Source organism: Malurus melanocephalus, unplaced genomic scaffold (genome assembly GCF_030028575.1).
Source record: "Malurus melanocephalus ecotype Western Australia unplaced genomic scaffold, MMel_1.1 scaffold_196, whole genome shotgun sequence".
Taxonomy (NCBI): domain Eukaryota; kingdom Metazoa; phylum Chordata; class Aves; order Passeriformes; family Maluridae; genus Malurus; species Malurus melanocephalus.
The window spans coordinates 782,345-799,042 of NW_026623428.1; the positions used below are offsets into that span (position 1 = coordinate 782,345).

Consider the following 16,698-nt stretch of genomic DNA (forward strand, 5'->3'; position numbering starts at 1 on the left):
AGAACTGAACAGTCCACTTTTAACAGGAAACACAGCTAAGGCCTCATAGCTTGCTGTGTCATTCAGGTTTTGCCCAGCTTTAAAGGAAAATTAAAATAGAATAGTACTACCAAAAACCTGTAAGACCATGTTCAGACTCATTTCATTGCTTAAATAGTGGATAGTTAGATCTTTAGGTCTAACTACTGTAGCAAAAGAATCCACAAGAAAAACAACAGAAAATGGGAAGGCATTAAAAAAAAAAAAAAGCTGTACCATCTCAATAACAGAGACAGATCAGGAGAGTTAGTTCATACACAAGAATAATCAATTTAAAATGTAAAGCGTGGCTGGGCACAGGCAGAATTTTAAAATATCAGTACAGCAAATGTGCACATAWATATTTATTCTTTCTAGCATTTATCACAACCAGCTCTGTTTTCCTTCAGATTCTTATCTGGCACCTTGGTAAATGGAACTGTGAGCTGCARAAGGGTGCACAGCTCCCTACCTTGGCACACTATGAAAAGTGCTACTACATTTGTTGAGCATTACTATGCAAACTGCCAAAGCTGGGTTCTCCTGAACTCCAGCCTTTTTTCTTTCAGCTGTTTTTACATGTGTTCATAGAAGATAAGTAAACATTTCAGTATAAATTCTTGAAACACAAAAAAAAAATTTTTAAATAAAGATTCATCTATATTTGATATTACAAGAACTCTCCTCTCTGAAAAAAAACCTAAAGTAATTTACCTGGTGTTTTACAGGGTAACAGGAGTTGTGACACATATTGGTCCAAATCCAATCAACTTCTGGCTAACATTTACAAGAACAGCAAAAGAAAGTGATTTTGTAAAACCATCTACTAGTTACTCATTTCTAAATTATGAAATTATCTTAAATTGTACAGTCTGCCCTGGTTCTAGGTATCTAACAGTTGCAAAGGTATTGATCTGAAGTTCATTACTTGTCTCTGCAGGTGACATGATAATATCCAATTTCCCTATTCCCCTACAACAGCTGGTACAGCTCTTCCCCTGCACAGTGAAACAGAAGGGAACATTGCTTTTAATGACATCACTCAAAGCATTAATGAAAAGGAAAGAGCTACTTCTGAATTTGGGAAAAGGTGGTGAGTGGCCACACTCTGTCATACAGAATTACTCCCTCAAGACACAGCAGACTTTGAACCTATGAGTCAAAGAAAATGCGTAGTCAAAGCTGAACAGCGCAACAGAGGCGGGGGATAATACTGAATGTGTAAGATGTGTAAATGGTATAAATAAGGAGTTTATACAAATTGACTCACTCTTCTTAATCACACATAATCCTGCCAGTAGCCTTTTGCAAGCTGAATTAAAAACAAAAACAGCAGCAAACCTCATTATGTGTTTTCCTGAATTTTCTACCATCTGGTAAACATGAGGTAATCAATAAAATGAAAGGAAATTCATAGCCAAATAGATTTACTATAGTTTTTGCAGTAAAAATGTTTCTGCACATTTTAGATTTCCTCATATGTTGAAAATTATTATGAAAAACAGATGATTATTTAGCTCTAGAAAAAGAATGTATGATGAAAATAAGTCTTAAAGACTGAAAGAATTAAATTTGTCTTAGACACTATTAACCAGGATAAAATAAGTCTTAAAGACTGAAAGAATTAAATTTGTCTTAGACACTATTAACCAGGATTAAAAAAAAAAAAAAAAAAAAAANATTCCCACAGCAGTAGGGGAAGACTGATCTTAATTAAGACACTGAAAGGGTCAGTGTTCAGTGCCTCCTCCTGATAAAATCCAAAGTCCTACAGAAAAAGAATGACATGGCAAAGGTCAGAAGGCATTAAACCACATACACGTGACAAAGCACAAACTTTTAGGCATGGRTATTAAAACAGTCCCAACTCACAAGGAGTAAAATTTGCAATAAATGAACTATAATTCAAACACGCTCTTAAAAAAAAATTCTACAAGCTGAAAATCCCATTCCTACTGGATCAAGTTAGCACTTGAGGTCTTCTGAGACCTCTGTGACATCAAGAAAAGGAGATCTACTTAAAACAAGTATAAAAAATGTTACGAAAGATAATTTTGTTTTCTCAAATTTGCATAATCTTTCCTCATTTGATTTTGTGTTTAGCAATCAAGGCACCACTTCTCTATACAGTGAGGCAAAGCTTTAGACTGGACTTAAAGAGGACAAAGCCCCACCTATTTAACACAGAATTACTRGTGCCTTCCATTCATGTTTATTYAAGAAAAARAAKTTCTTCTCTAAAATGTTAGTCACAAACATTTTTTCTTGGACTTTGCCTGACTGGCACTGCTTGTTAATTCTGCAGTCCTGCAGCCAGGATAGCGCAGTGTATTCAGGTGGAAAAGCCCATCACGARTGCTCCTGTCTAATTGCTCAACTTCTCCTTCTGACAGTTCTCCCTCTTCARGGGATGAACTGCCTGAACAGGATGAAGAATGCTTGGTTTTGCTTTCTTAAGCAACTTCTGTGTTTTCTTCTCTTTAGTTCCCTCCTCCATTCCTTTACTGCACTAGGGAATCTGAAGATAAAAACATCTCTCAAGTGTAAGGCAAGTACCAGATCATTCATACATAATTATACATCTCATTCATTCCCATATTTCCATTAAACTAATAGGCAAGTTGTGCTATAAATAGAAAAATAAACATATTAAAGTAACAGTAATAACTAAAATTAATCAATTTTATCCACTAGAAAGTGATGTAGTAAGCAGTGGTTGTTAACTAGTAATGAAAAATCATGCCAAATCTCTCTCGCTAGCAAAACTTACACTAGCATACAACCCAATGTGCTTCGGAGTAATATTTTTTTAAAAAAACACCAGATTTCCAGAAAATTGTAGTATCATTCCAGTGGTATACTGCAATTTTCATTACAGTATTATCAGAAATAACAAAGGAYTGTGGGTACAATTTTTTACAATACATATTAAAACAGGTAATATAATGTGGACCTGAATGTTAAAATCATGTTAACATCAAGCTCAGTATAAACTTGAAGAGCTTTTCCATAAGTAATACATACTCCATAGCCCAGAGAGCTGTGCTGAAAAGGTACATTTTCAGAACAATRTGGACAGAATTTTGGCTTCCAAATAAAAAGTGATTGGGAATTTGGATTTCCTTCAAGCTTACTTTCTGTCACTCAGATAAGAAATTCAGTTTTCATTGAATGCAAAACATTCTGTCTATCCAAATCTATGTATAATATTTTATGTACACRTATGTACATAACTACAAGTGCATAKCTATAGAACAGCTGGCTTTTATTACAGAAATGTTGATTGCAAACAGTGATTTTTCAAGTTTGGATTAAACCATTTTAGTAATTGGTATACCAAGATTTAAATGTAACCCACTAGTTTACCTCCACCTTCTAGCATATCCAGAGGGAATATTCTACCATGATATTTAAGCATTTCTTCACTGAATTAGCTTTACCAGGAACCACGTACCTGGAGTTCATGTSACACAGAGGAAAAAGTTCACACTAACAGGGCTATTCTTTCAGACTTCCTACCTACAAACTGCAAGACTTGCAAGTCAGTTTACATCATTTAAATCAAAATACATAGAAAACATCTAATTTTCAAAGCATAGCTCCCCACCTCTGTGATTTCTCTCAATTGAAACCCAGGCTTTGATATGAGACTTGTACTGTAAACAATCCAATTAAATGGAAACAAACGTGTCCCAAAAGCAGGCTTTGTTTTAGGGTTTGCAGCTCCTCTGAAGCCGCATCCCAACATGTGTTATGCTTTTCCTGAAGGTTCTGCTGACTTCTGCTTTTCTTCTACACAAACGTCATGTGATGGAGACCCCACCCTCTCATTCAATTATAGATAAGACTGGAAGACAGACCTTACAAGACCTTAGTGWTGAGCCTCTAACACTGAAATATTTACACTGATTGGCCTCAGCACTTTCCTTTTGGCAAAACCATCATCTATTCCTTTTCCTTTGGGATACAAAGAGCATTTCACACAAAATCTACTGCCTTCTTCTAATGTGTTTTGATAGCTTTTTATATCATCTCCCAACACCAAGAGTGAGAGCAATAACTATATTATGGCCAATACTTAAGGTAATTCAGAAAGTAAACATGATTTCTCCACCCCACAGGCCAAATATTCTAAMATTACTGGATTCAGAAGACTTATTTGCTCCTACCACAAGCAATCCAACTTGAACAAAAGTTATGCTTTATAAAATATACCAAAGGCTCCTGAACCCTAGTTTCTTTACCAGTTCAGCTGACAGATATTCCAGCAATAAATTCAAGTAACAACACGTTGGAACTGACAGCTTTAACAAGTGACTCGCCAGCACCAGGGAAATGCACAGTTCCACAATCAGGAATGCCACACACCTTCAGCAGAGCAAACAACAAGTGGTCCAAATGTGACCCTGAATGGCATTCACCAARCATAATTCCCAAACATGCCAAAATTCCAAAGAAAACGGAATCATCGACTAACACCATCACAACATTGCCCTGACCATGACAACAATCTGAAATGCATCTTATAAATTCGGGAGCATAACAGAAAAGAGAGAGGTTAGGAAGGGTCACACAAGTTTAACTTTCAAATACATACATACATTAAATAAATATAATGCTTTGCAGCACAGCCAAAAGGGGTGTGTTTTCCAGAAACAGCCTAGAGGATGGAGTTCCATACTGCAGGCTAATAGAATATGGCATTATCAACTGCCTGTTAGATAATTTGGGGACAACTCTCAGAAAATACAAGATGAAAGGACCAAAAGGAAGGAAAATGTCTGTAATTTTATTAGTAAAGACTAAAAAAGTAAAATGGAAAAACTGCTAACTTTTTTTTCAGTACTTCTTTCCTTTTCTCTCTGCCACTTTCGATGATGGAAATTTGTTACAAGTCATTTTACCATTTTTTTCAGATTAAGTCTAAGACCCCCAAGTTTAAAGCCAGGAAGGAAACCACTTTTAGAGAACCTAACAGAGAAATAAAAATATAYTTTAAAAATAYACCCCATAAACTACARGTTCTATCACAGTCAGTGCTAAAGAAATTCACCAAGGATACATTTGAGAAATTGTATTATTCGTGAGATTTAATGTTTCGTCACCATCTCCAGGAGATTTCATTTATATTWTGCAAAACTTGCTTTCAAAACAAATCCCTACATTATCASTTTGCTCTGAATGTGATGTGTCCAATACCACCCAATTTAATATTTCAAATTGTTTATATACAACACAATTACCTCTCTCCTCATTTCCCTTCTGTCTTTCTGAYTGCATAAAGTACCTACTAGGACAGAGCTGAATCTGCACATCTGTAATTTAAGACAAGAGGGAGCAAAAAGCAAAAGCTGCCTTGAGGTGTGGCTTTGCAGTAGGTACTGAAGGAACACCTTCAAGCAGGGCTACAAGCATAAAGCAAGGGTCACTTAAAGGTAATTTTATCCCAATTAATATCCTGCTAGATCTGTTTTTTGAAGTGGCCCTCTCTGAGACTGTCAGAATCCTGGCTCCTGTTAAAGGGTTTTACCCAGAGAGCAGCCCAATCACTCCTGAACAACAGAACTGTGCACAAAGGTTGGGGCACAGAGAATGCAGTCTCCATCTGAACTTGCAAGGGATGTTTAACAAACAGGAYGAAATTACTAAATTCAGCTGAAATATCAACTTCAGAAATAAATATGCCTATGGCCTTYCAGAAAACTCACATGACACTTCAGTTTTAAGATGATCACTACCCTTACAGGACAAAAAATCCACAACAGAAACAGCAGCAGCTTTTGTAGTATTTTGGGATGAACCATCCAATATTAGCTAAGGATGTGAATATGTTCAAAACTGATGAGTTCAGAGTTTAAAGTCATAGAGCCTCACACAGTTCCGAACATCTTTCTGCTAAAGAGTCAATCCGCCTTCTCAAAGTRTTACTGGTCTTGTTTACTCTTCTTTGTGAAGAACACTCACTGATACTCGTTATTTGACACTCATTCTAAAACTTCAAGATGCAAATGAAATTTCACATCAGCACTTTGGCACTGGATAATTGAGAACGATCTGTATCCTGCATTTAAAATGAAGTAGGTATTTTACAATATCCAGTAACTTTTAGTTTCCAACAYGATGAATAAAGTACCTTTTGTTCTAAATATAAAAATAGTACTCTTTCAGCTGACAATTACACACTGGGCATGCTAAAGACTACAATGCATGGTCCTTATCTTTTTTTAATAGTGGGGGTCAACAGAACATAAAATCAAATTTTACTTTCCTCCTTTATACCTCAAAAATGCACAAAAGAGTATAATTTTATTATTACTAATTCTTATACTATTAGTTATTATTAATAATTATTATTACTAACCTTTCCAAATTACCACTAACATTTGACACAGTTTTCATACAGCTTAAACTATTAGCTCCTACTGTTTAATGTATATGAATACTACATACTACACTACTCTGAACCAGAATACCACCAAAAAGCTTCAGTCAAGACTAAACAAGTAGTTGCACAGTTACATCATCATCTTCCTACATTTTTTTTCTAGCTCAGTACTTACCAGCCTTTTTCAGACAGAGKAAATAAAAGGTTAAAAGTAACTCCATTCCCTCATTCACCCTCAAGCACTTTTGGGTTATTACTTCCTCAAAAATTTCCTTGGTTTTCTGTAGCATCATGACCCTTCCTTATCAAATTCTACTCCCCACCAGAGCCAGGAACCTTTCCTCCTTCCTCCTCTTCAGTAACAACAACAAAAGGCAACACACATCCTGCTGGCACAGCTTATTTACTGCTTCACCATCACTCCTCAGCCCAAGAATCCTGCTACTTTGGCCTCTTCCCATTTCACACACATTATTATCTTTCAATGCAATAAAGAAAATTCACTGATTTCATTCCAGTTTCCCATTCAGAAAATGAATGTTTGATCTATTCTGTGTGGTTAAAAGCTTAAGCACTTTGTTGCATTTGATAAAGTAGAGAAAAAATATTTTGCACTTACCTAAATTGCCATCATGCACATGAATTTAAATGAAGACAGTGGAAACATGCAAAATAAAGTTAAAATCAACAAGTATGCATGCAGCTCAAGACATAATAAATAAAACAAGCTGAAGAAAGCAGGAAACAACAGTAGAGTGAAAAGCAGAAAATAAGGTGAACAGATGYGATGAACCTATTGGCTTTACAGAATTATTCTAAAACACCTTCAAAAATGTTCACTTGTAAATACTATATTAAAATTTGAAGTTGGAAGTATCTTTTTCTTGAAGAGAGACATTTAGTAAAAATACAGCCAATTTTTAATTTTTTTAAAGATTATTAATGTGGTAATATACCTCWGGTAAAATAGTAAACCACAAGCAGAACATTTCCATTCCTTGGGTCCCTAGCTTTGAGTTCTCTGTGTAACCTTGTACTTCACTAATATTCACAATAAGCTTCAAAAGCTGTGCTGTTTCACACATTTGCACAGTAAGACAGGCTGAAAAGTATTTATACCCCAAGAAAACTTTCTCTGACTATAGCTGGTATTTAGGAACAATGGGAGGTCTCCTTTCCAACCAGTAATCAAGCGCATATTTTGACACATTAAGGAAGACAAGACCTATCTACGATCTCACACAAAACATTGCCCAAATGTTGGGCAACTCCCTGCACATTCCACTAGGATGRACCCTTAAGAATTTCACAGGGCATAAACAAAATAACTAAAAAAATATTTCTTTTAATAATGTATACCTTAGCTTCATCAAAGTTTTATCAGAAATATGGTTTAATTAGTACAGAGAAGGGAAACACCATTTCAGAATATTTGTTAGCATATTACCTTTTATTGTTCTATTTAGATACTTGAGTGAACCAAAGTGAAGAGCAYGCGAAACAACACTGAGGAAGAACTCACAGTTCTGAATTCACTAATACATTCCCTTCTCTACTGATTGTTTTATCAGCTCTATTCCATTAATGGCAGCATCTCAGTTATTCATATTGCTACAGATAAAGTTATTCTGAGAAACTATTTCAAGAAAATTTTGTATTCAAGACTATAAGCCTCAGAGGAACTGCTCACTATCCTTTTTATCCTCTCCTCATCTCATTAATCAGAAGTAAATTCCTGCAGTATCAGGACAGGAACTAAACTTCAAAAGATCAGAATTTSTAATATATCCTCAAAGAACACATTAAGTCAATTAAAATTACCTGGTTTTCTGTAAGGGAAAAAASGATCATGCTCACCATTTATTTCCAACAACATGTAACCATACCATGACTGAAAAAGAGCCACCGTTCATTGCAGAGTGTCCATTTTGTATTAATTATGTACTGTTAAATGATGACATTTTTAGGTAGGTAAAAGAGGCTTTATTTTGTGCTACAGAGCTGAATATGCATTTTTAAAAATGCCCCAGTGATTCAGTTTTTGCAATGTCATAAAAGCAGCATATCAGCTCACAAAGATTAATGTATTGTATTAGAAGCAGCTAATCCAAATCAGTAAATTAGTTCTCCCTCTTCTTTTGACAGACAGGCAACAACCCTGGAAATGAATATTGCTGAATAATGTTGTGTGTCTTCCCAGCACTTCCCACCTTGTGGCCTTCTGGTCCTCCACTGAAGCTTCTACACTAACTCTATAGAAATTACACATTATTAGAAGCCAGATTAGAGGGGATAACTATCTGCCTAAGGAAGGGGGGAAGCAAAATTTCTGTTTGAGGCACTGCAAATGGATGATTACATGAAGAACCGTGTTAAACAGTTAAAAACATGTTGAGTACTTCCTGCCCCTATGGATATCAACTCATATAAAATAATTCCAATCATGTTCAGAGAAAACACATGAACAAGACAACTAACTTGGGTTGTAATATCTAAGAACGAACAGGTGATGAAAGCATACACTTCCAGAAATAAAATAACTTCCAAAAGAAAATCAGGAATGTCCAAGTTACTGTTCATAAACTCTCTCATGGGTCTCTCTCTGCCTCCAAAAGTTTTAATTTGATCAATTTTCCTGTTGAAACAGATCCTACTATTTCAAAYTATTTCATCTATTGGGTAAATTAATTTTCATTTATAGCCCTATTTGTCAGGATGTTTTTAAGCCCTCCCAAGCTTGACACTACCTGGATGCATAACACATCTCCATCCCTCAGGACACTGATGAAAGCCTCAAACATATGACAGATCTCTATCAGATCCTACTGGAAATATTTCCAACCTCACCATGAATCATTTGTAATTACACTTTGACGTAGGCTTCCAATCAGATGGTTCTCCACCAAGTAGAAATTTCCTCTCACATGCTTCCCACCAACTCACTAAGAAAAATCTTTTGAGACAACAGTTTTCCTATTATCARTATGTTGCTACTTGTTTTTCCTTATGCATAAGGTGTGTTTTCCTGTCATCCAAGAAAATCAGACTCCTTTGACATTATTTCTGACAAATCTATATTGCRTGTTAGGGTATTTTTTTCTTTTCCCCCTATATTTAGAAATAGCTAATGATTAAAAAAATAGACACAGTTTACAAATTGATTTTTTATAGTGGGAAAAGTAGGGCAAAAAACAATAAACTATAAAAATACAAAAACACTATTAAAATATCAAACATATCACTCATTCTCTTATTTCACTTTTTTTTTGGGCAGGCAGATAGATGTGCCCTTCTCTAGTCACCTGGGAGTTCCCAAAGTTTGCTAGGAGACTAAGAAATCCAGTCAGGGTGGTTTTCACCATGGACAGCCAATGTGAAAATATTTTTTAGTGTTTCAGTATAGAACAACTCAGTTTTCAAGAGTTTTATAAGCCAATAAGCCTCAGAGTCACACAAGGAAAGATTAACCACTTTTAGTATATATGCAATAGAGCACATCACCTTTTTTTGTTCCTTAAAATTACAGCTTTTTGATAATTCTATTTAAATAAGCTGTTTAAAAGAGTCAATAGCCCTCTGGAGTGACAAACAAGCTGACACAACCAGCCTGGGCTTCCAAAGCCATTCCCTCAGAAAGGCTCCCCTCCAAATGCTTACAAGAAAAGGAAGCAGCAATTAGATAAGAGGATGGGTCCTTTTCTACACAAATATTTGATTACAAGAGAGGAAATAGCAGAAACACATGGTTGACTCCTCAAACCAGCAGAAGGTCCCCGTGGAGCTTTGCTGGAACCTGTGGCTGAGCTTTGTGCTGACTGGCACTTCCTAAGTAACCCAGAGAACAGGATGATCAGTAAAATGACTAATTTTCCTCATGGTATTTGGTTATTTAGGGCAATAAAGACAAAAAGCAAATGCAAGGGAGAATTTTAAGACTAAGCAAATAGTCAAAGGCTGGCAGATGAAATTCAGGGAGATAAAAGTGGTACACAAGTGAAAATAATTCTACCTTTATGCAGAACAAGCTGGGATCTAAACTGGTTAGAATCAGTGGTGAGAATTTTTTCAGCTATGATAAATATTTCCATTAAGATATTAGCCTAGTACTCAGCAGCAKCAAAAATAAAGGCATCCAAATCTGGAAAGAACAAACTAATTGTTGGGAATTCCTGTGAGAGACATACAGAATAAAAGGGCAAACACTACAACATCAACACAACTCATTTTACACTTTATCAAGAACATAAGCTGTTTTGGTGTMCTCACCTCAAAAAAGAAAAAAAGACAAACATGTAATAGGTCTGGAAAACATCATGTCACTGCTTCACAAGGAATTATGACACATGCTAAGATTCTCCTGTCTGGGAAAGAGCTGAGGGAGGGATGTGATGATGGCACTGKAAAGTCATAAGTGGCACTGAGACTGGCACCAGACATCAATTATTTATTGCTTCTTTCAGTACTAGGTAGAGGAAATCCTAGCAAAAGCAACCAAAGTCTAATGCAAAAACACATAAAAAGCATTGATTCTTCCCAGGCGTATTAGGCTGAAAGAGCCTGTGAACATTGGCATCTTGAATAGGTCCAAAAGTAACTGGCTTCAAGTCCACCGAGTTATTAAGGACAAAAACAGAGAAGCTGGACCCTAAGGAGTACTCTGKGGGGATATCACCATGTACTTGGCCTATTCTGTGAATGTTTGGACACTGTTAGCAACAGAATGCTGAGCTACCCAGTCTTTGTGTTATCATATTATAGAGTAAGGATTCATGTTAAAGATTCACATAGAGCAAGATACATTCTTTTTGCCAGGTTTGCTGTCACAAKAAAGTATAAGAGCATTTGTCAAAAAGATATGACATGAATGAACTCATAAATGAGTTACAAGCTTACTTCTCCCTCAACTTAAGGCAAACTAGCTTTTAAGGGGAAAAAAACAAAACATAACCCCACTGGTATGTGGCAAAGTCTCTAAGTACCAGATTCAGATTCCAAATGTCAGCATAAGATATTAATGCAACATTTCTGCACAAAATAAATGACACAATATTAGAACATTCCTCTTAATAAGGTGACACTATCCCCATTCAAATATCTAACCAAGGAGGTTTTCCAAAAACAGAACCTCCACACTATTATTTTTTATATTAGTTCTATCAGCATCCTAGTGAATCTGCTATAAATAAATAAATAATGAGCAACTACTACTATCAGTCCAGATACAGAACTTATACAAGACAGCAATAAATTAATTCATTGTACTGAATTCCTGATCCCAGCCCTGTCCATTTCCCACTGCAGTAACTGGTAACAGACTTGTTAGTTCTGGAGATATTTGGGTTCACGACCTGCCTAAAGATGGAAAGTTTGCTGAGAAGCACTAATTGATCACAAACTCGGAAGTGAATTTAAAATGTCAGTTGTTGCTGCCTGCCAGCAAAGAAGTTTAGATTTCGAATCTGGAAGTGAGAGAAACACAGGACTGTATTTTTGTCTGAGGAAAGTTAACAGATGGTCTAAAAACGAGCAGCTTTAAAGTAAGACCAGCAGCCAAAACGTGTGTGGAGAAAGGAAAAAGAATTTTATCTATTTTGTGCCACTGTTTCACMTAGATTTGTATATATAGCTGTATATATTTGACATAGCATAAAGTCTCAAAGTTGGACTTCACAGATTTATCCATCCACATTAAAATATTTGAATCCTTTTATAACTTTGGGAAAATAATGTTATATCATGAATAGAACTATTTGAAATACATATTCACAAGATACTTAGATTTTCTAAGACACAAGTCTCTGAAATGTTACTGAAAACTCTGACTTCATTCTGTAATGCAGAAGTACAGAAAGTTGCATATGGGGATTTATCTTCTTTTAACTCTAAAACTGTCAAATCCCTGTACAGTTTAAACAAAATATGCCTCTGGGTGTTTATCTATACTTGTACAAAGGCGGCTCATTTACCTCTTCAGAAAATGTTGCCAAATATATTTAGACAGTTGCTGTAAAAAGAACCCTAGAGAAAGTTTCAAAAATAAGAGAATGGTAATGACGCAATCAATTTCTCCAGCTAAAACGTGAAAGGATTCTGCATGAAGGAAATGACCTGTACCTTGATTCTTATTGGTGTGCTTTCCTACAGTTTAGCAGCCAGAAACAGATCAAGTAACAGATCAACTGTATCAAGACATACAGTTTTTGTGGCAAATGTCAAACTTGTGCAAGCATCAGATACAGTACCGTAAGCAAAACATGAAGTGTYTGGTTGTAAATCAACACAAAGAAACTTCCATAATTAACTACTTACCTGATTTTCCTCATGGGAAACTCTCATTTGTTCTTTAAGAACTGACATTCTGGCTGCTTCTTCTTTCCTCAATACCCTCTCTTTCTTTAGCTCAGGACTCCAGAAAGTTTTGATGCTGTTCATAGAGGACCCCAGCTTGCTGTCCTTAATGTCTAGTTCTTTTCTGAGGAGGTCATTCTCCCTCTGTAGATCCTTCAGCTGAGCCTGCAGGTCTAACACAGCGCTATCTCTAACCTGTCTCAGCATGGAAGGAACCTGGTGGTGGTGGTGGTGTGAGGATGYGGTCAGCCCTCCGTGCTGGTCAGTGTAAGAGAGGACATCTGTGTGTGACAGTCCAGCAGAAGCAATATTGGGGCTGCTCCCCATAGCTGTGACTCGGCCACCATACACAGCTCGATTTGTAGCCCTTCCGAGAGTCATTGTGCCCTTTGGGAAAGTAGTAGAAGCTACACCCTCGTGGTCACTCAGGTACATTGGTCCAGATGTTGCATAGGCAGCGTTAAGGGACTGGATGTTCTCCATGGATAACGTCTTCCCTGTCCCTCCTCCGCTGCTGGTCCGCCTGTGACCCAGGCGAGGGGACCGCGGYAAGCGGGGAGACCTGGAGGGACTTCCTTCCAAGTTGCTGATTGTTCTTGCACTTCCGTACATCTTTCTTCTACTTTGAGGTACTATTTAGTAAGAAACTAGTAACACTAAAGTTGAATATTAAATTTATAATTCCGGCTAGAAATACTGGCAGTTTCACTGCATTCTTCCAATAGGCAAAAATCTCTTTTTCCTCCAAAGACAGATCTGGGGAAAGAAAAAAAAAACAACACAACACATGATAAAATTAAGTTTTCATCTTGGAAAATAAACTTCCAAGTAATCACCATATACCAGAGAAACCTCACTGCCTGGAGTAGTAACTTCAAAAGTAAGATGTAGTATACATTTTATATTTAGGATGATTCATAAAAAATGCATTTTCAAACTAATTTCAATCAGAATAAATGTCCTTGTTTCTTTCTTGCTAGAAAGCTTAACAAGCTTTAAGTCAAAGTTAAATTGCAGTAAACAATATGAGCCCAAAAATATACTTTCCCTGGTATGTTAACGGACTTAAATGACTGACAATGTGAAATTTATATAAAGAAAAGTATTTATTGTTGACATTAAGAACTACCCTCTTAAAGCCTCCAAAATCCATTCCCAAGGCACACAGATGTAAAGGAACCAGATGTACATTTGTTGATCTGTATTTTCAAGTTTTGGCCTTTTAACACCACGATCCAGATCTTTTCAGCTGACACACATCGTTCTAGAGATGACCCACAGCTTGTTCCACCAAGAGAACTTGTGCAGCTTTTCTGCCACCTCAGCTTCGACACATGGACCAGTTAAAAAAAAAAATTCTCACCACAGTGACTGGGGCAATGCAACTACTTATCCTAATTCTAAAGCACCAGCCATCCTGTGGCCAAATAACTCATCAAGCCCTCTGAGAAATCCCATCCTTGTATCTTTCGAGTTGCCTGAAATAGTTCTGTAGCTCCTTCAAAGACAAATCTCCCATGAGAGCAGAGCTAAAGATTATTTTCCTTCCAGTGACTCCTGACAGATCCTGAGCAAAAGCAACTAAACAACCATCTTCTAAATTGATGAAATGAAATTCACCCCACCCTCCCACTCACTCAGTAAAAAAACCCACAAATAAAATAAAACAAACAGCAAGCCCCACAAAAAACAGCACACACTGACCTAGTGAAAAAACAATACTGCTAGCAGAAACTGCCAGTATCAATAAACAGCACACAAATATTTTTAGTTACAGCAGATATGATACATGGCCAGGWGGTGGGGTTTGGTACAGTTTTGTTGATCCTCAGAACCAGAGGTACAGAATATCTACAATATTTTATATTGTATCTGATATCACACCCATACTGKTTTTCCTTTTCAATATCACAGTCTGATAAATAAGCAACTTATGTTTCTTGCTTGGAGTTACTTAATAACCTACTTAGCCTTTTGCTTGTGTCTCCAATATGTATTTCTAGGTAGTAGTTTTGCCTGTTGAGCTTATTAGTTGTGGTCTTCTCAACTTGTGTGAAGTTTTGGAAATTCTCATCTGAAATCAGAGAACACTTTTATCACACTTAGCACTGCTTTCCATTGAGCTCTATTTTGAAAAAGGATCCTCATTCCTTATGCAAAGGAAAGCTAACTCTCACTGCACTTCTTTAATAATGTTCAAATGCTGATTGAACATTGTAATGTGCATAAGCTTGTGAAAATTCTGAAAGCAGAGAAGCAAAACATCACCAACCAAAGAAGTGTTACTACATCCACAGCATTTTCAATTGTTTCTTTTATTTTCCCCCTAGAAATATTCTAACCGAAACAGAGACCTCTAAGAACAAAGCACAAACACAATGATTATATACTTGGTTTTCTTACTTTAATGAGSTACTATGGACAGCTCACAAGACCAAAAGCTGAAAACCCTGACTTTAAAAAAATCCKAAGGCTTCTCCATTTTCCTTTGCAATTTGATACCTTCTACAGCCTGAATTATACAGACTAGCTTTTTTTTGCAAAACCTCWGAAAAAGACAAGTACATGAAAATAGGCTTTTTCAAAGTGTGCACTTCTTAAGGATAAAACTGGAGTCTTTAAGGCTATGAAAAGTTTCAGACAGTAGAAGCCATACACCATTGCATTATGAAAGAGGGGAGAAAAGCACCTCCATCATTTTCTGCTCTTTATTGCTTATACACAGCCTTCCTAGCTTCAGGAAATTTACTGTAYGTCGCAACACATCAGAACTGGAGACATGCAGAAGCAATATCAGCCTCAGGACCTCAACAATTGCCACACAGATCATCATCTACTGCCTAAAGAAAAACCAGAGAGGAGAGATCCCATCTTCCCACAGAACCAGCTGACAGAGCCATTCTAGCTGAACTTAGAGTGGACAGGTGAGACAGAGATGATTCTATTTTGAAAGATAAATTTATTTTATATTGCTATTTTAATTGGGCARGGGAGGGGAGGAATATGAATACTCTCAAGTACTAATTTTTCACCCAAGCTGTAGGTGTTGCGTAGCCAGGACAAAGGAGCTCACAAATRTAACATCCCTCTAAAACCTTCTCTAAGAAGGAAAGTCATCCAGATTCATTCAGTCTGGTGGGGACAGACTGCAGACCCACTACATGCATTTTCCWGTAACAGTTGAGTTTTAAAATCTAAATCGCTTAGTACTAGAAAAAACACCCAAATGCTCACCTGCTTAGCTCAGTGTTTTCTTATTTTAAGTAAGTACCTTTGAATGTACATAATGTATGACCTTAAAATAAACCACTATAATCATGAGTTTAAAATTCTGCATTGCAAACAAAGCCATATTCTGTATGGATTCTTGTGAGATCCAAAAAAATAAGCATGCATTCTCAGCTGGGGGCAGGCATTGGACACTTTGTGCCATGCTCTCATCAGCCTTGAAAACCCCAGCAAACCTGATACAGCCTGTYTCATGCCAAAGGCTCTCCTGATGCCTGCTCCAACTTCAGCCTGCCTTATTTTCCACATTCCTGCCCCATCGGATTACCTGCACTCTGCAGACAGCAACATCATGGCTTCACATTACCCACAGCACTGAAGTCTGACAATGCATTTTGTCTTTTAGCTCTGTATTTTTATAGAAACTTGGAGCATAGGACTCCAATCTGATGCTAATAGAAGATCTCGCTCAATTTATTTTCCAAATCTTTACTTCTACCTTTCCATGTAATTACAGTTTCCTTTAAATACCGTGTACACTGTATTCCATAAGTTCTGCTTTTCACTGGTTACACTCCTACAKGCTCAGGGATGATTTAGACTTTCAGTGCATCCTCCTCTGGCCCGAATCACCTAGTCASCAGGAAGTTTGGGTATTAGCCAGATACGTAATAGCTTTGCACAGCTACTTGCCAATATTAACACTGAGCCAAGAGCTC

At 36.7% G+C, this 16,698-nt stretch overlaps 1 protein-coding gene across 1 annotated transcript in view; it reads right to left on the bottom strand.

The window, feature by feature from the left end:
- ERC2 (ELKS/RAB6-interacting/CAST family member 2) overlaps positions 1–13,485 on the bottom strand; it is a 369,196-nt gene extending 355,711 nt beyond the window's left edge. The window contains exon 1 of the mRNA XM_057373393.1: positions 12,713–13,485. Coding sequence (XP_057229376.1) covers positions 12,713–13,363 — 651 coding nt within the window. The 5' untranslated portion in view covers positions 13,364–13,485. The remainder of the gene's footprint in view (positions 1–12,712) is intronic.
- Positions 13,486–16,698: the final 3,213 nt, after the last annotated feature.